General features: G+C 45.5%; 2 protein-coding genes across 2 annotated transcripts in view; one reads left to right on the top strand and one right to left on the bottom strand.

Moving 5' to 3' along the window:
* Nucleotides 1-4: 4 nt before the first annotated feature.
* Nucleotides 5-2173, bottom strand: RpL12 (ribosomal protein L12). Its single transcript, XM_075672317.1, has 5 exons — nt 1998-2173; nt 1781-1854; nt 1208-1388; nt 355-554; nt 5-94 (listed from the first exon to the last, which is right to left on the bottom strand). The coding sequence occupies exons 1-5, from the start codon at nt 2032-2034 to the stop codon at nt 89-91; spliced, it is 498 nt and encodes a 165-aa protein (XP_075528432.1). The 5' UTR covers nt 2035-2173; the 3' UTR covers nt 5-88.
* A 193-nt stretch (nt 2174-2366) lies between these two features.
* Mtr4 (exosome RNA helicase Mtr4) overlaps nt 2367-19642 on the top strand; it is a 38711-nt gene continuing 21435 nt past the window's right edge. The window contains exons 1-10 of the mRNA XM_075672308.1: nt 2367-2520; nt 2792-2902; nt 3059-3125; nt 10780-10958; nt 12266-12440; nt 13720-13810; nt 14492-14616; nt 15459-15557; nt 16709-16817; nt 17868-17999. Of these exons, the coding sequence (XP_075528423.1) occupies nt 2408-2520; nt 2792-2902; nt 3059-3125; nt 10780-10958; nt 12266-12440; nt 13720-13810; nt 14492-14616; nt 15459-15557; nt 16709-16817; nt 17868-17999 (1201 nt within the window). The 5' untranslated portion in view covers nt 2367-2407. The remainder of the gene's footprint in view (nt 2521-2791; nt 2903-3058; nt 3126-10779; nt 10959-12265; nt 12441-13719; nt 13811-14491; nt 14617-15458; nt 15558-16708; nt 16818-17867; nt 18000-19642) is intronic.

Raw genomic sequence — 19642 nt, 5'->3', positions numbered from 1 at the left:
ACAGTTGTTTTGGGGGGCTTCTTTCCTCTTTTATTCCTTTTTGAAGTCAAACTTGCGAAAAGAACTCTGTACAAGCTTGATCCCGCATTTACTCCTGCAAAGAGAAATCATAGTGCCATGAGTGAACCTGCATTCCCCCGCAACACCACTAACATTCAGGAACACAATTTCGTGTGAACTTTCGTCGTTTTCGACTTTGACAAAAACCAAAAGACTGGAAAAAAAGTCTCTAAACTTGTGCACTAATGTTAGCTTACTGTGAATGTTTGTGCTTAGATGAGAAATTAGCTTTCTTAAAGAACTACAGACAATGAACCGGATGAAAGTTGATAACACGAGATACTGCAAACTCACCTCGGGCACCTCGACGTCGCCGCTGTTCACCTTGTCGATGAGGTCGTGCGGGTGGCAGCCATCGACGGTGCAGCCAACGGATTGGCAAGTGCCCAGGATCTCCTTGAGAGTGCCAGCCAGGCTCCGTGCCATGGAACGGGGCCGCATTGTCCGCGCAATCGTGAGGATCTCATCGAAGGTCAGGTTGCCACTGTGCTTCACTGCAAGTCGCCAAGTGGCAGGCAGAACACGTAAGCTACACATCATCTTACAAGAGTGCAAAACCATTAGTGCACAGGAGTGACGAAAAAAAAAGTGGCACAACCTATTGGTAAGTGCATTTTTTAAGAAGGCAAGTGTTACAGTACAGTTTTAATTCATGCATGCTAGCTTTGCTGAAATATCAATACGAAGCTTTGAACATCAAGACTGGTAGTGACGCCGTGTGCAAGTTGGGTATGTTTGTTCACTGTTCAGCAGGATAGAAGTTTTTGCAACAATGGAAACACATACTAAACTCTTCCCTGCCAAGAAGTGTCACAGAACACATGCTGGCACATTACAGTTTGAACATAGCACTAAAATTTACGAGTACTGGATTACCAATCCCCTATATGCTGCAAACAGTATGCACACACACTGCTAATGAAAACGCAGGCATCACAATTCAAACTTGTTGCTGACTACCAGTTGCGTGGTGCAACCAGCTTTGATACGATGTCTTGATACGCGGCATTCCCAACAATCATGCGCACTGGCCTGTTTAGAGATCAAAGCTCAGCAAACCCGCATAACCAAAACAGCGAAAGCAATCCAAGCCACTGCAGGTATTTCAGAGATTGTGCGAGCATGGAAGAGTAAACTCTTTGCTCACCGTTCTTGACCTTCTTGCGGTCGCGTGGTGGCTCTTTGAGAGCCTTGATGATGAGCGAGGCAGCGCTGGGCACCACTTCGATGGTGGCCTGCCTGTTCTGGATGATGAGCTTGACGGTGATCTTCAGGCCTTTCCAGTCCTGCGTCGCCTTGGCGATGTCGTCACCGACCTTCTTCGGCGACTGCGGATAGCGAGACACCGAACACAGTTAAGCATCTCGAAACAAAAAACCTGCATCAACGATAGCGCGCAATGTGGCAAGCAAATTAAAGCGTTATTTGGCCGGCGAGTTCTTTTACACACTGCGATTAACCATTGCTTACGAAGTTCCTTAAGAAGTTTCTTACGAAGTGACTGGATCTGGCATCGCTGACGGTGTTCAGAAACTTATTCCTACACGAACTTATCGTCCAGCTGTTATTCTAGCCAGATAGCGGCTACAGTCGCCAAACATCAATTGACCGTACTTAGTTCGACGGCGTAATCAATACGAAAGGTAGAACTGGCCGTCATGAACGCTAGGTTTCTTCACCACTATGCTGTCAACGCAAGCCACGGCGTTCGTACACTTACCAGACCGAGGGGACCAATCTTGGGAGCCAAGGCAGATGTGGCACCCACTTCACCGCCAACGGCTCGTAGGCACACTGCGTTGTTGAAAAAGGAGATGCACCAAAGGCAAAAATGCTGTCATTCGCAAAGAAGCAACACGATGCAGTGCGAGCTGTAGCGAGCCTGTTGTCGGCATGAGTTTCGTCGCGGCAAATTTGTCTAAAATTAAAGCACTCACCCACTTTAATCTCCGTCGGATCAAACTTGGGAGGCATCGTGTGTAGTTTGTGCGCGCGGTAGCGAGCGAAAGAAGCCCTTAATTAGGTTAGATTACGGTGGATTTGCCCAGATAGCGAAATAAATCGCCGCAACTCTGCGACAGCCACCTTGCGGAAAGGAGGTGACGTTGTTGCCAACCCAAAACTTTCGTTTCGCTAACTGTGCTAGGTACCGTACGAGCGCTTCGCGAAACGTACTAAATTTCTACTAATAAACGAATTCGAGAGTACATAAGACTATTGTAAGCACTGTATATATGCTCGTAAATATTATCTTAGGAAGCACTTTTTACGACAAAAACGGTGTTTTTCGCTTCAGTCCGACATCGGTAGCGCGATCGCTAGCAAGAACCATTCTGCTGTAACCATCATGGACGACTTGTTCAGTGTTTTCGACGATGCGCCGAAATCCAAGTTTTTAACCTCGACTACTGTAAAAAAGGAGGACGTAAAGAATGAAGAACCGACGCCTGATGACAATAGGTTTGCTGCCGTTTCGATGAACTCTGACGCTTACTGCGATGTTACGCACAGCGTGACACTCAGTAGTTCGGTGCAAGCGCACCGTGGATTGTCACGCTGTATTATGGTGCATTCATCAGTATGCGAAGGCGGGAGCTCTGTTTCGAGATGACAGCATTGCATGGCCCACTGTAACGGTTTTCGTAAGCTTATGCGGGAGGGTGGGAAAGGGCACGTTCATTGTCAGAGATCGGGGCACCGTTTTCAACCGGGAGTTCCTTCTTTCTTGCAGCGCTGGCGACTTTGTGCAATCGATTATTGATGGCAAAAGATCTCTGGATGGCGTTTACGAAGAGGAACCAAGCAAGAAAAGGAAGACATCGGACATTTGGGACGACTTTGAGTGAGTGCTTACGGACCTGTTCTTTTTTTTGCTCAGGTGCGTGTTGTCCTTGGTTTAGCTTTTGGACACGTGACCGCGCGGCTGAGTTATGCCGTGTTGGTAGTGCGCCCATTGTAACTGCGAGTCATAATGTTGTTCTTCAATATCACCTCGCAGCCCCGCTGAATACCTGCCGCACGTTCATGTTCATTCTGTAGAGGAGGTGGAAGGGTGCGTGCACGAGGTAAGCCGTCCTGCTGCTTTTCTTTTTCTGCCGCTCAGGTGTGTGTGTCATGCTGCTTGCAATGTAGAGGTCATGTCTTCTCTTGATTAACATGTTATGCACACAATAAATGATTTCTTTATCGGCATCTGTCTTTTAAGAGCTCATCAGTGTATTAATTACTTTGACGTCTCGGTTTTCCGTGTGTGGAAGGGAAATTTTTGAAGAGTGTTACACGTGCAGATAACTAGAGCTAGTGGGATGAAACTTAGGAGGCAGAGGGTTGAGCATGTGTAGGTTCATTCATTCATTAAATCTTTAAAGGCCCAAATGCATTTTTTGAAGTATGCCTGATAGAACCCTGAAAGAGTGGGTAGATGCACTTGGTTGAACATTTGTGGCATCTAACTCTAAACGTATTTAGAGATAATGCTCATAAATTTGTTATGTATTTGTGAAGTCTCACAGGCATCTGGCCAAATATTGCACATAGTGAGTAGGCCCGGTGTTTTACTGTTTGCCATTTTGGTTTCAGACTTTGTCATGTGTAGCCAGATTACGGTGGCTAGGTGGGTAGGTGTACTGACCGGTTTAGTTCACTGCTTCTGCGCATCGTGACATCAGGAGTGGGCACTGCGGTCAGAGGCCTGTCGCGAAGCGCGCATTGTCTGCTACTTAGTCTATTGTTGTTGCGTGCTGTTACGACATCCCACCGTTGCCACCACTGTTACGACTTTGAGGTGGTCCCGTAGCGCTCGTCACCCGTTTCGTGACAGAGCGTTGGTAGCGAAGACTCCGAGTCAGGCGTCGGTGAGAATAACAAAAGGGACTTTATACACTATATACAGGTCATTATACAGGACATGAAGGGATCGGCACTGGGGCCGAGAGCTCACAGCAAACGCGACTGTTCTCGCACGGCGACGTCCGGCGAAAACGCGTGACACATCTCACTCCAGTCGAGAGCGGCACTCTGCTCCCGGTGGGTCGGCGGATCCGGTTTTCCAGGCGGCGCGCCGCGGCTTATAAGCCCCCAGAAACCATTGTCACTCAAACGGCCCAATACAAAGTGAGCACTCGACGGTCGTCGGAGGGGGTCCAACCAGCGACCACGCTGGTCACCCCGTTCAAAACTGGCGGGCGCGGTGACCTCCAGGGAAGGGGAGGTACGGCGCCGGGCTGTCTGGCACTTGGCGACACGTTTGAACATGTTGCCCGCCGATGCTTCTCCGGAGGACACCACTGCCTGACGGCTCAGCATCTTGACTTGTCAAGGGAGAATTAGAGCGCTGTGCCTTTCGGCGCAGCCCCGGGTTTGTCCAAAGGGCGCTCGCAGGAAAATTCTCCATCTTGCAGATTCGGAATCCGGGCTTGTGGTAATGGCACAACAGCATCCCCGCCCTCAGATAAGGCGCCGGGAAGACGAGCTGCCTCCACGTGGCTCGGATGCCAGGCGCGCACGTTCGTCAGGCTCGTCCAAGTTTACGTCCAGTGTCGGGACGCCAGGTCACTTCACGTGCCCAGGTCCCACTCGCCAGGACAAGAGCTCGGCTCACCGCGTTGTCGCCAAGGCACCTCAACCAGCTCCGCTCGGGTCGTTCCCAAGCCCTTGCTTCTCGCCACTGGTCCCGGTTGGTCGTTCTGCAGCTTGCAAAACCGACCGGCAAAAGGCAACACCCAACACGAACAAGTGCCCTCTGTCTCCCGTCAAACACCAGACAAGGCTATAATCCAAATCAACCTAACTGAATTGCTATCCCCCTTTTTGCTCCCGCTGCAACAAGAGGCAGGTGTACGATCTAGTATACAAGGCTCAAACAACCCTTTTTCAAATGAACAACACACCAAAAGATCAGGACCAATTAATAATCAGCAATAACAATGACAAATAGAATGGTCCCCTTGAAATCACTTGGACCGAAAACATACTACTGAGGAAGCAAATGAGGTCATTCATTTTTCCCGGCGATATTTTCGCGGAATCCGAAGCTGCTTATATTTGCGACCCTGCTTATCCGTGTAGCGGCGGTACAATAAGCCAGATTCCTTGCCAAATGAAACCCACTTTTTTTCCGCTCCCCGTTTGACGCTCTTCCTCAGATCGGCTAGTGAACAGTCTTCCTGTTGCTCGCGAATCAGAGTTTCTCTTTCAACTGCCGCCTGCTCCTGCCAGCTGGCGGAAACCGGAGCGAGTGTGGAGCCCGCGTCGCCTAATTGCGGCGTCGCGTCTACATCGCGGCTAGCACTGCACGCGTCACTCCCACTCACTTCCAGGACCCGCTCGCCTAGGCCAGCCTCCGAGCTCTGCCTCTCCCGTGACTGCTCGCCACTCAAGTTACCTTGATCAGTCCGTGTGCCGCACCGCCTTTCGCTCACCGACGCAAAGTCAAGTTCCCTCGAAAGCGGGAGCGCTTTGGATCGCGTGAGCGCCATGTACGCCACGTCGGCAAAGAATGATTTGCCCTGATCCTTCAGCAGCTGCTCCGAGTTATTTGAGAAGAGGTAGGAAAAGTGCTCCGGGAGGGCGGCTGACACAGCGGCTTCGGTGTTCAGTTTCCCAAACGCTCCTTCAATGCTAACCGTTGCGATCGGTAAACTGACACTCTCCTCCTCGGCCACTTGCCGTATCCTAGCGCACTCTCCCGTAAGATCACTCGAGGAGACGAAAGACGGGTGAACAATGTCCATAGTTGCTGCAGAGTCCCTAAGTGCTCGGCACTTCTTACCGTTTACTTTAGTTTCCTGCACATAGGGCTCCAATAGTCGTATGTTCTTGTGCGTTTCCTGTATCGTTGCAAAAGCAATTTTCTCTTGGCAGTCCGCAACGATGTGCCCTTGCTGTTTGCAATTGTAACAGGTTAACGGTTTCCGTTCTTCAAAATAACGCGTCGCATCGTTTCGCTGTTTTGTTGCAAAAGCAATTTTCTCTGGGCAGTTTGCAGCGATGTGCCCTTGCTTTTTGCAATTGTAACAATTCCGTTTTTCGGGCTTTCCGGAAAACCCATCTCTCCTATCTGCTTTTTCTACGCGCACTGCCTTGCTGTGCAAGCTGCGGCGGGTGTAATACTCTTCCGCTAACTCTGCTGCCTTGTTTAGCTTAACCTCCTTTAGCCTATCTTGCAGCCAGAGCCGGACATCCTCATCAATGCAACGGTAGAACTGCTCCAACGCGATGCATTCGACAATTTTGTCGCGGTCGTCGTAAACCTCTTCGCCCTTCAGCCATTCCACCAAGTCGGCTTTTAGACGAAACGCGAAGTCAACATTCGACTCCTTGCCCTTTTTTGCATACCGGAACCTCTGCCGGAAAGCTTCGGGCGACAATTTGTACTTCCGCAGTAGCGCTTCCTTCACATCACTGTAGCTCTCAAACGCCTCTTTCGATAAGCAAGTTATTACGTCTGATGCCTCCCCAGGAAGCAAGGCTAACAGATTCTGTGCCCAGAGGGATCGCTCAATGCTATTCCGTTCGCACACGTGCTCAAATTTCACGAGGTATTTGGCCATATCCTCTCCGACGACAAAGGGTGGAAGTTGATCGCGTATTCTCGGAACATTAGAAGTGAGACCAGGCGCGGGCGAGTTATTTCGGATCTCCAACTCTTTCATTTTAAGCTCGTGCTCGCGACGTTCTCTCTCTCTCCTTTCCTCCTTTTCCTCCTCGCGACGTTCCTTTTCTCTCCTCTCCTCCCTTTCCTCCTCGCGACGTTCCTTTTCTTTCCTTTCCTGCTCGCAACGACGTTCATTGATACCCGCCAAGGCTTCTGCGGCTTCCTCAGCCGTTACGTCCCCAGTCCTCATGACCTCAAGGATCGCATTCTTTCTTTTGGTTGAGCCCAACTCAATGCCCAACTCCTCACAAATTTCGAGAAGTTCCTTCACCTTGTACTTCTCCATCGTTCACACTGTCCTCCTGCTGTTTACCCTTTATGAATATACCTGCCGTACGCTACTATAATGCTACTAGTAAGACATATGCAAGTATTTCACACACTGCCCTGTTTACCCCCTCAGCATCCCCTGGTTTTCAAAACACTCTTACTAGGCTTGAAACACACAAGGTTATCACAATGCAACACCAAATCCTTCCCTAAGCTACTATAACCTGTGTCAGAGAAAGTCTGGTGTTTGAGGTAAACTTCAGGCACTCACCGCGCCGAGGTAGCTGATGCCGGTCAATCCCGTAGCTGCCATCCACTGTTACGACATCCCACCGTTGCCACCACTGTTACGACTTTGAGGTGGTCCCGTAGCGCTCGTCACCCGTTTCGTGACAGAGCGTTGGTAGCGAAGACTCCGAGTCAGGCGTCGGTGAGAATAACAAAAGGGACTTTATACACTATATACAGGTCATTATACAGGACATGAAGGGATCGGCACTGGGGCCGAGAGCTCACAGCAAACGCGACTGTTCTCGCACGGCGACGTCCGGCGAAAACGCGTGACACATCTCACTCCAGTCGAGAGCGGCACTCTGCTCCCGGTGGGTCGGCGGATCCGGTTTTCCAGGCGGCGCGCCGCGGCTTATAAGCCCCCAGAAACCATTGTCACTCAAACGGCCCAATACAAAGTGAGCACTCGACGGTCGTCGGAGGGGGTCCAACCAGCGACCACGCTGGTCACCCCGTTCAAAACTGGCGGGCGCGGTGACCTCCAGGGAAGGGGAGGTACGGCGCCGGGCTGTCTGGCACTTGGCGACACGTTTGAACATGTTGCCCGCCGATGCTTCTCCGGAGGACACCACTGCCTGACGGCTCAGCATCTTGACTTGTCAAGGGAGAATTAGAGCGCTGTGCCTTTCGGCGCAGCCCCGGGTTTGTCCAAAGGGCGCTCGCAGGAAAATTCTCCATCTTGCAGATTCGGAATCCGGGCTTGTGGTAATGGCACAACAGTGCCTGTAATACTTTAAATAAATTGCTTTCACACCAAAACTTGCAAGAAAGTGATTAACATATGGTGAGAGAGTATATAAAAATGTGACACTTCTTGCTGCAATGAGTCATCTTGAAAAGCGGTGATTTATATGGTCTGTTCACACGCAGATGGCACGGTGCGCTGTGCTCGCAGCCACTGTAGTTCTCAGAGTTCCAGAAATTTATTTAGACATCTAAGGAGTGAAGTGAATACTGTAGGTGATGTTCATGAATACCAAGTTCCTGAGGCTCTGAGACAGAGTGAAAGTGTTCCTGCTATAAAGAAAACTAGCCAGAGGAGCATCACTTGCTTTGCTTCGAATTGTAAATTCGGCTACAAACATGGCAGCCACGGGCAATACTTTCACTGGTTTCGACGTCGTGAGACCCAAAACTTTCTGAGAAACATGAGCTTGCACTTTGCCATTCAGAGAAAATGTTTCAACCACTTTAGTCGTGTGTGAACGCCACTTTGAGGAGTGTATTTCATTGAGCGTATGACAGGCTGGAACATTTTGAGCGTGTATCTGTGGCTCCGTACCTTCGATGCTACTTGACGCTCAAGCTTACATGATGAAGAAAATTCCCCCCAAATGAACAAGCAAGACTCCGACTGAATGCCGGCCACTAAAATATTCCTGAAGAGATAGTGAGCCACACTTGAACATGCTTCAAGAAAGTAGGATGTGAATGAAAAGGCTGCATGTTGTATACACAGTGAAGAATCAGTATTTGTAGACAAGTGAGGAAGTGAACCTGTTGAATGTAGGCCGACAAAATGATTCCGTGCGAAAGGCTTGAAGCCATTTTGCCAAGTACGACGACGAATATCAACATACAACATATAGCAGCAGAAAATTCAGCACGAAGCGCAGTGGCCGTGGTTCACAAGAAAACAACTGTTGCATGCACTGGCAGATGTTTCTTTCTTCCTCCTTAGCTCAAGCCTGCAGGTCTGGTCGGTTTTGAGCAGCACAAGCTCGAATTTACAAACAGCATCATGAAGCTAATTCCTTGCTCAGCTGAACTTTAATTCTTGTGAAGAGCAAGAATTATACCCCTGTCAAGCGGGCAAGTTAAGTGCACTTACGGAGAGTGCACTTCGGGACATTGAGTGACACTTTAGGCTTCGCGATGCTAAACAGGAAAACAGAGCGCACTTCCACTAAAAGAAATGGTGACAGACTAAAATCATGTTTTTTGAAGATGTAGATTAAAATAAAAAAACCTACAAAAAAGTGATTGCTTTAGTTGTATTATAAATAAAAAAACAATCTTAATCTGTATTCACTCAACAAAAAACGAAAATATCTTTATCATAAGAGTGTTACAAGTCAAGGCTGGCCAAGACGAATGCCTAGCCAATCCAGAGCAAGATGGTGGCGTGCGACGAGGAGGCGTTTGATCCTGCTAGAGTAGAATAGCAGCGAGTTCTGTTTTGATTATTTGTTAAAAGCTATTCAACAGCTAGAATGAACTTCTGTGTCCTTTTTCTATGCATTACATTTTATATCGTTGAAACCGCTGGCGGCGCGAGGCTATGCACTCAACCAGCAAAGTGTGTTCCGTGAACGCCCCCAACCGGAGTGCACTCTTTTGTAAGTACACTCCACTTGCGACGTTTAGATTTGGGAAAATTCATTTAAAACTGAGTGCGCTCCCCGGGGAGTAAGTGCACTCAGCTTGCCCACTTGACAGGGGTATAACTTGGCTCCTGAGCATACTCTGTAAAAGAAAAAGCACCTTACTCTACCATAGGATGCTGTGGTGCAGCGTCGTGTTTCATTTAAATCTATAATTTGCTGTAAAATCTTGGTATGACTGGCTTGCGCATGTGACCGAGAAATTACCCTACTGCATTCAAATACACATGTACAAGATCATCTAGAGTACAAACTATATGAATTTGCATGCTGTAAATTAATCCTCTCTTGGAGTTAATCATAGGTGATTGAACAAGATGAGAAATTTTTTTTTTCTTTCCACAAACAAGTTCATTTCTACTGTAAAAAAAGATTGTTGATTTATGTTGCAAATGTGTACGTCTCGTTTATAATAGTACCCATACAGCAAAAAAATTAAAACAGGGGTTTTATTTGTACGGATGTTAATATTTATTTGAATCTATTTTACATTCCTTCAAACAAAATTATTTCCCTTACACATTTTGTACTACATGAATACGTCCTGTGCAAGTTAGGTTCGCATACAGAACCTATATATACTTTTTTGTAAAGGATAGCTTCGCTCCTCTCATTATATAAGAACTGATGAAGGGCTAGTTTGTTTGCACGGAATTTGTGCTCCTCCTCATATACTCAAGATTAACATGTTTACTGAACTAAACAGTATAAGAGCTCTATATTTTTGCCCCTCAAACCGGGAAATGAGCAGCTGACGGACAAGGCAAGTCTGTTACCTTGGCAAGTGGCAGAGCTCGACTACATTCAGAAATTTGCTATTGTCTGTGATGTCACTGTGAAGTCGGTTTGCAGTTTAACTACAATGATAAGTGCACCTTAGTTACACTGTAATACGGCCGCGGCAGCACAAGACTCACGCTGCTTATGACAGATCGCTGACCAGAGTGTCAAGTTTGTCCTCACGAAACGGAGAAGCTGAACAACGCTTCCCACTCGGGAGATGGCAAGCCTACCCATCTAGCCACTGTAGCCAGGCGCTTTGACCTTGTGTATAGCAGTACGGCATGAGTGAGATAAGTAGCTGGCATTGACGTGGGTGGTTCACTCTTTTTCTACCAGGTGGCAATGCCAGAGGGGATGGAATACGTGCCCCTGAAACGGAACAGAGAGGGCCCTGCTGCACGAGAGTATAGATTTATCCTGGATCCGTTTCAGAAGGAAGCCATCCTCTGTCTTGAGCACAACCAAAGCGTCCTGGTGTCCGCCCACACCTCGGCTGGCAAAACAGTTGTGGCTGAGTATGTATCATCCTGCATATTATGTTGTGTCTGCCTTGAACAGCCTGTGATGTCCGTATCCACATCCAAGTGGTGACTTCCTCTACATAACCAAAATTAATCTCAAAGCCTATGCTTTTGCTGGCGGCTTGCACCTGGAGCAATTGCAAGAGCCGGAAACACGTCACTACCACTGTGTTTTGGATGCTACCTATTCAACTCTCGTACCTCTCCATATATTAGCTATTGTGCAGGACAAACTTTGTTAAGCTGCATTTAAAAAGAGCCCTAGGGCATTATTTTGTAGGGATTGTTTTTCTTTGATTCCATCCATTTCTTCTCGGTCATTGTTCCGCGTGGACCATTCCACTGATAAAAGAAGGTGTGTCATGCAGGCCATGCTCCGCCCAACATTCCACCGTGCTTTGGCTTCTGAGGTGGAGCTGATCTCAGAGACCACACTATCAGTGCAGGGTTATTGTTCTTTGCCACCAGGTGGATTGCATAACCACTTTACCAATTAGATTTATCTGTTCTTGCTTCCATCGGAGGTATGTTAGTTAGTCATCATGACATGTAAAGTAATCCATCAATGGCATCAATATTCACAAAAAGTGGCAAGGATCTGTGGAAGTGATATGAGAGAAATCTTAAGCTACTTGCTGTGTTGACAAAAATATTTGTCTGAGATGGTTTGTGACAGCATTGTCTAGTAACTGAGCTGGTCCATTCATCATTTTTGACGATTGTTGCAGGCCCCTTTAAACTAAAACCCTTTCAAGGGCTCCGGATCATATTAAAACAAACTGTTGTGCACATATATTACTCAAGATCACTTCTTAGGTACAGGACATGACTTAAACCCACTGAAGTGGTTATTATATTCTGCTGCAGAACATAAGGTCACATGTTTGACATCCAGCTGTGGCGGCAACATTTCATTGGGAGTGGAATATACACTCGCTCTCATATTTAGATTTAAATTCACGTTAAAGAACGCTAGGTGGTCAAGATTAATCCGCACCCCTCAGCTACGACATCCCTCATAACCTACTGGGCTGTTTTGGTATGTTAAACCCCAGAATATAATTCACATTACTTTAGTTCCTATAGTACAACATGCTTGCTCCACTGAGTGTACCAAAGACATATAGTTTGATCCGAGGCTGGGTTCCTAACATAAGTTGAAATCAAGGTGCCCAAGGCTAAGCACCTGGCGTTACGTTGCCTTCTTAGCCGACTAAAGGTCAAAAACGTCTTTAAAACAGAAATTTTGTTCATTTCATTTTGACTAATGGGTAAGGAACTGTGGCATTGTGCTTTCGCAGGTATGCAATATCACTGGCATTTCAAGAGAAGCAGCGTGTTATCTACACGACGCCTATCAAAGCACTTAGCAACCAGAAGTTCCGGGAGTTCACAGACGATTTCAAAGATGTAGGTTTAATGACCGGTGATGTGACTATCAACCCAAGCGCCAGCTGCCTTATAATGACAACAGAGGTGAGTTGATTTTATGTGACCACACTTCCTGCTAGATTCCTCTGTTTTGACAGGCCAGTCGGTTGCTCTTATATTTGCATCCTCGAGACACTGAGCTCGTCAACATTTAGCAGTGCCTGCTTTTTCGGTGGCTGGCAGTAGCACTGCTTTAAGCACTTGTTTGTGCCCCCTTGCGTGGCTCGACATGACATTTCTGTCCTGTTCGGGGTCATTGTCTCTTGCATCTGTCTTTCTGGTAATTACTTATATAATGTACTCTTTTCCTAACCTGCAACTGTGCTTCACTGCAGTGCACGGATGCCCAATGCATGGCGGCATTGGCTATCATTGAAGTGAATGTGAAGTGTTAGCTGTACATGCTTGGGCTTGCCTCTTTTGCATGGTTTCATCACAAGAGACAAGTCTGCATTTTCACTGTCGTAATACAAGCGAACCTTAGCTGTGTCAATCAATCCTGATTAACACAGATGAGATCTGTTGAGAAGTACACTTATGGATTTAGTGCGTCATCTGTTGGAAGAAAAATTTTTGCTAACGAATGTGTGCAGGTGGCCTCTGGCTTTATCTTATTTCAAAATATAGATCCAATTTAGTGTAAGAACACTTTGTGAATACGGGCCCATATTCATGAAGAGTTTGTAGTATGTTAAATGCTGCATCAGGCTTAAATTGCTTGGCCCTTTGAAGCATTAGCTGTTTTTGACAAGCAGAGCCATTAAATGGGCACTGTCATATTAGTTCCCATTGAATTATCTGTTTACACAAGATATATATCTATAGCTGTATTTATATCTAAATAGTGTATCTATCTCTAGGTATGTACATCTAGTTGCTATAGCTAGTGCAAGGCTGTTTATACATGAATGTTTGTCTAGAGCACCCACTGCGATAGCTGAATGGCTGTGGCACTGCTTAGCTTAGCTTGAGCTCGTGGTTTGATCTCAGCTTCGGTGGCCGAATTTCGGTGGGAGCAATATGGCAGACTGTACTTAAATTTGGGAGCACGATAAAGAACCCCAGGTGGTCAAAATCAGCCCGGTGTTGCCCCACTACGGTGTGCCTCATAATCAGATCATGGTTGTGGCACTTAAAGCCCCAGAATTCTAATTTTTTTAAGATACTACTTTTTATATGCAGCTGTATCTGTCTATCTCTAGATAATATCCCTGGATACTCTAGCTTGTGCAAGGCTGTTTATACCTCTGTGTTTGTCAAGATCTTCAACATAACTGTGCTCACTTGGTTTTAGTGCATTGTGCCCTGTTTTCCTTTTTGTTAGATCTTGAGAAGCATGCTGTACAGGGGGTCGGAGATCATGCGAGAGGTCGGCTGGGTCATCTTTGATGAGATTCACTACATGAGAGACAAAGGTAAGTCAGCTGTGCAGCGAGTTTAGCCAGTTGCAGTGTGGTGAAATCTTTGGCGCATTAATGCTGGCAGGTCGGGGTGGTCACAGAACAGACGTGGTCAGAGAGCAACAATAGCAACCGTTCGGCTTGGTCTAAAAGCAGCCATTATGAATGAGCTATTTGCTCTTTACTGTTTCAACTCGGTGGCATAAGTCACAAAGCTAGGTACTTAACCAATCAGCGGTACATCAGAGCAGAATGTTGGAATGCACACTCTTTTCGTACTTGCGAATATAGTGGATGGAGGTGTATCGTCAATGCCGGGTGACTTCCTCAGATCTCCCCTCGCTGTAGCTTGCAGCAAGACAAAGCTTGACCCACTATAGCCACTGGGTCTTGAACATGTGCCAGTGCGGCAATGTTCAGTTCGGAGCTGTACACACTAACTAGTCTGCTATCGTAGTGTTTGCTGGTAAATTCTGCTGTTCTTGCAGTAAATGTGTTCAGAGCTGACGGAATCTCCGAGGTCTGCTTTTTTTGTGTGTGTATTTGTTTCTCTGCAGTTTTTACATGTGATTTAATTTTCGAGCTATGAACTGTACTAAAGAAGCTAAACTGTTTGTGTTTGCTCCTATTGACAAAGAAATAAAATAAATTTGATAATGCTATGTGAGCATTGAGTCCCTGATGTGACCTTTGCAGAAAGAGGTGTTGTCTGGGAGGAGACCATCATCTTGCTTCCAGACAATGTGCGGTATGTTTTTCTGTCCGCCACCATCCCTAATGCGAAGCAGTTTGCCGAGTGGATATGTCATTTGCATAAACAGGTAAGGGCACATACATCTCGGGTGTTGAAATTTGCGTAGCAGTTTTGTATGTATGTGTGTGTATGCTGTAGCTTGCTAAAGAACCGGTGAACTTTAACTTCATCATTTGACATATCAAAACAGGCACAACATGTCTGGTCTAAAACATTGCCTTTATCCTTAGTTGTATTCACTGGCCATGAATACTGCACGATTCATATTTCTCAAACCTACTGTATTATCACACACCTATTGTGACTGTCAGTTTTACCATAACAATGTTTCATTTCTGCTTTATTAATGTAAGAAATTTAGAATCGTCTAACCAGTGAATGACAGTGCCGGGTGCAACACCACTTAGTAAGAACAGGAAAAACTGCTTTAAAATTTGCTTCCATCTGCAATTTTGCAGGCCCCTTGCTTCTCTACCCAAAAGCTTTGCTTTCAAGAAAAGTAGCGTTGTAGTTTTTTGTCTGAAATCTTGATTTACTGTCCTTCAGTTTGGCCATGAGTGTCAATTGCTCCTTTTTGCGTAAAAAAAATGAGCAAAACATTCAGTAGTTTGACAGCCGTGACTACAGTTTGTCTATTGTTTTCCATGTGTTAGTCCATAGCACATGCATTCGGGCACCATCAAAGCTCAACTCACCGAAGTGTTTTAACCTGAGCTATGTACCTCCACTTGGAAAAGCCATTTCTATTCTACACGCAGAGCTGTGGTGTAGCATTTACCGTAGCCATGCATTTCCATTGTTATGCTGCGAAGAAAATGGGAGGCTTATTTTTTCTTGCTGTTGTTGAACGGCACATCAAGCACATTGCAGACGGAATGCTTAAACATTTTGCTTCTTGTTTACATGCAGCCATGCCATGTAGTGTACACAGAATATCGCCCAGTGCCCCTGCAACACTACATTTTCCCGGCTGGCGGCAGTGGTCTCTACCTTGTCGTAGACGAAAGTGTGAGTTCTTTTTTTCTTTCTTCTTTCCTTCAGGTGTCGTTGTTCCCTGCGTGAATGACATTTGCCGTCGTTTTGTGAGCCCCCAGTCTTTCTCTTAACTGTCTGTGTACCTCATTTTTTGCTTGGTGTTCTGTGGAACCATAAGCTGCTTTCCCATGAGAAAGTTAGGCATAAAATTTTGACTGTGCAATATGTGCAATTCTGTTTTTTAGCGTGAGGTTTGAACGAGAAGTTCTGCAGATGTTTTGATAATCATGTACAGTTTGCAACAACACCATCCTCTGTGGCCTAAGTCTTTCGAACTCTGCTTTCAGTATAGAGGATTTCATTTGGTTCCTTTTTTTTAGTACCCTCAAGGCTCTCGAAGGCATTAGAGAGGCGAGCGGGAGAAGTCAGAAATGCAGCAATAGGAGGAAATATCTGGTTGTGCAATGCTAGCTAAAGATTCCAGAAAACAGACAATGTCTTTCATGGAAGGGATGGATCTGGGAAGGCGATTTGAGTCCTAGAATGAATGAGTACAGGAAACCTTTGTGTAATATGGCGATGCCAGCCTTATCACTATCACGTGAAAAAATATAGGAGTGGGGGGGAATTTAGTATTCAAAGTTCAAACCATTTTAACTCACGGTTACATGCACTGTTTATTGCTGATTTATGGCCCAATGTGTGCCTTGTCTCAACGAGTTACACTACGGTGTAATTAACTTTTTGTAGTGGTATAGCTGCTCTGGGTTTTTTGAGTTCACTATGTGTGAGCATGTCCAACTGTGAGTGCCAGAGAAAAAAAAATAATAATGGAGCAGGTTACAGTAACACTAGGAAATAACAGGTGGTGGTCATGTGACATCATCACACCACCACTGACATGCATATCTCTCAGTCGTGTGCTATATTCCACCACCACACCATGACCATTTCACTGTGAGCCGGGAACACATAACTAAATTGCCCCTTCTGTTACCTTTCATTCTATGCATATTCAAATTCAACATGAGACACACCTGTTTCACTCATAAGGAGCCGCAACCCTAACACATTACCATCGCTTGGGTCTAGCATAGAGGACCCTTTGAGTTATCGAATTTGTCCTTGTCAATGTCTTGCCGATAAAATGTTGTCACTGATACTGGTATTCTTTCTTTCCTCAGGGGAACTTCAAGGAGGACAAATTCAACGAAGCAATGGCTTTGCTCCAGAATGCAGGCGATGCTGCCAAGGGGGACTCGGCCCTTAAAGGGCGCAAGGGAGGATTCAAAGGTGCCCACACGTTTCCTTGATGTCTTTGCAAGCAGTGGAAAACTTAGGATTGCAGCAGCACTATCTTTATGTCAGCTTTTTAAAGGGGCCCACAGGCAACATGCTCGTACGAGTGCATTACCTTTCACAGAATACTATATTCTTTATGAAATTTTTTAAATGAACCCGATAAGAAAGGAGGTATATAGAGCACAATATTTACTTTCCCTGTTCCCAATGGTGCAACTTTTACTCTCAGCTTGTGCGGCACTGATAGCGGTGCCCTGCCTTTTGCTTTGACTCTTACTTTTTCTTCTTCCCATAATACAGTGATGGTAATCTTTTGTGGTTGTGTTCTGACAGAGGTGCTTAAGAGGAACAAAGCAGTAGCAACAAGACGGGCAGGGCATGTTAACAATTCTGACTGCACTTTTGGTTTCTTGGAACAGATACTAAATAATTGTAGCTTCTCCGTATGGTGATTTAGATTTTGACTAGATGCAGAAGAGAAAAGCTAGAAAATAAGTCAGATTTGACACTCGGCAATGTATCCTCTCTCATTTTTGCTGTTGTAAATGAGGTGCTTAAGTTTCCGTTTTTCCAGTTTTAAACTAACGTGGATGAAAATGCGGGTATTTATTCAGACACACTCTTACTTGTGCATGCTCTGCTTTCGTAGCAAAAAAAAAAAAGTTGTCCACAGGTATAGAAGGTGTGTATCCACGTGTCTATAAGCTACCAATTAATGTCATTGCCAACATCACATAGGCCTGCAAAAAAAGTGGTGTACTATTTGAAAGACGCAGAAGAGAGCAAGTGATCTATCTATTGGCACGCTATAGGCCCGTGGAAGCATGCTGTGAAATAATATTTGCCTTGCATGTTTGTGACAGGATGGTCTATAGATCAGAAATTTTTTCTTACCGTGTTCAAAAAGCATTTCGTTGCATGGCATTTTCTTTTTTTCTATATTCATTTGGTTCTTTTGATGGCTGTACCAGTGACTTCTGACCCTCTTATGACTGTTACTTCCCCCCCCCCTTTTTTTTTGTTCTGTTTTTCTGCTTATAGGCGAGTCTAACTGCTACAAGATTGTGAAGATGATCATGGAACGTGACTATGCGCCTGTTATTGTCTTTAGTTTCAGCAAGAAGGAATGTGAGGCATATGCCACCCAGATCGCCAAACTGGACTTGACCACTTGTGAGTTCTGGTGCCTTGTCTTTTTTGTAAAATGTTTGATATGGTGGAAAGGGTGTTGGGCTCAAGATTGCCCACTACACAGAAATTTTCTATGACGAATGAACTGTCAGCGTCATGTGGGAAACAAATTAATTTTGTGATTAGTATTATAAAAGCTTTTTGCTGTTGCAATTATTGGATAGTAACCTTAAATGGTAGATTTTAAATTTATTATTGAAACAAAAACAAAAATCTTGCAAAATATTTATACATTAATATCTCATTAATTTAAACTCCAAGGTGACTGGAAATTTGTTCTAATAAAACGAAGTTCGAACTAAGGAAAGTCTCTTTAAATTATGGTAGTGCCCAATCAATTGTGCATTGCAGCATGCAAAACCAAAACCGTCTCTAGGCTCGCATTGAAAAAGTCTTGTTTCCTCCATCAGCATGCGACGTGCTGGAATAAGTCTAGGTCCTCTTTAAAGTCTTAAGTGCGATAAAGTTGCGCCTCGCACGCCGTTTGCTGTCGGTGCAAGGGTGAGCCTAGACGGATGATAGGTTGGCGTGTGCCATACTTCTGCATGCCCAATGTTGGAGGCTACTTGACTTGAGCATGCGCTAGGAGGGGGAGGCAGGTGGGCACAGACTGGGGGCTCCTTCCTGCTCGGGTTCGGTCTTGGCTCCCCACATGTCTTTCCTCATTACCTTTACGGCACGTGACATTACGGTAGCTAGTGGCACATCAAACTTTCACCTTTGGCTTGGGTTTGTCCAAAAAGTGGTACATGGGAGCGAAATATTTCATTCGAAATAACGATTGCATGGTTTTTAGTGTTCGAGTTCGCGCGAGCCTTTCCCTATTCAAATACATAGGACTTTGCCAGGGCAACAGAGCAGTTTGAATTATCTGTCAATTCCAGTTAAGAGATTTCACAACATTGGGATTTCACTGTGTCTGCTTTTGATGTGGCATTCCAGATTTGTAAATTAAGTCCTTCAAGCCTTCTTTTTATTTTTTGAATTTTCCTTTAAGTTCTGCAAATTCTGACGAAATATCCAAGGCCTCATAAAAATATTGCCACGGCACATTTCGTAGATTAACCTTCTCTCTTTAATGCAGCCAATTCCTTTCAGTTAGCTTAAACAGTCATGTAGTACATTTCTGCATTTCAAATTTGTTCGACTATGGAAGTCAGGGTTGACCCAAGCTAAACATTCCCTGTTAAAGCACTCCTGAAGCTGCTGTTATTAAGCAAAATACCACATTTGTCTGATTCTAATGCACCTCCAAATCCAAGGTGCACCAGGTTCAATGTAAGAAATATAGCGCAGGCACATCTCATGTTCACCCAATTTTATAACAAGAAGTGTAGCACGCCTCTGATTTTCGCAACGAGAACAAAATGAAATGTTTTTTTTCCTTTGCAGAAGGAAAATTTATTATGTTGTGTTGATGGCAGCAGTCACTCTACTCTGTCTCTGGTGGTAGCCAAGGCTACCGTCGGTTTCGGTTTTGCAGCTGATTGTAACACACAGACACCCTCTGTATAGATTTCCTTAAAAGAAAAGTCACATGTTAAAATCTAGTAAATACTGTTAAATAAGTAGAAGATGGACAGAAATCACAATGCAGTTGTACTCACCGCCGCCACCATGTTCTG

This window comes from Dermacentor variabilis, chromosome 10 (assembly GCF_050947875.1).
Source record: "Dermacentor variabilis isolate Ectoservices chromosome 10, ASM5094787v1, whole genome shotgun sequence".
In the NCBI taxonomy this organism is placed as follows: Eukaryota; Metazoa; Arthropoda; class Arachnida; order Ixodida; family Ixodidae; genus Dermacentor; species Dermacentor variabilis.
The sequence above is the reverse complement of the archived record's forward strand: the minus strand, read 5'-3'. Positions and strand labels throughout refer to the sequence as shown.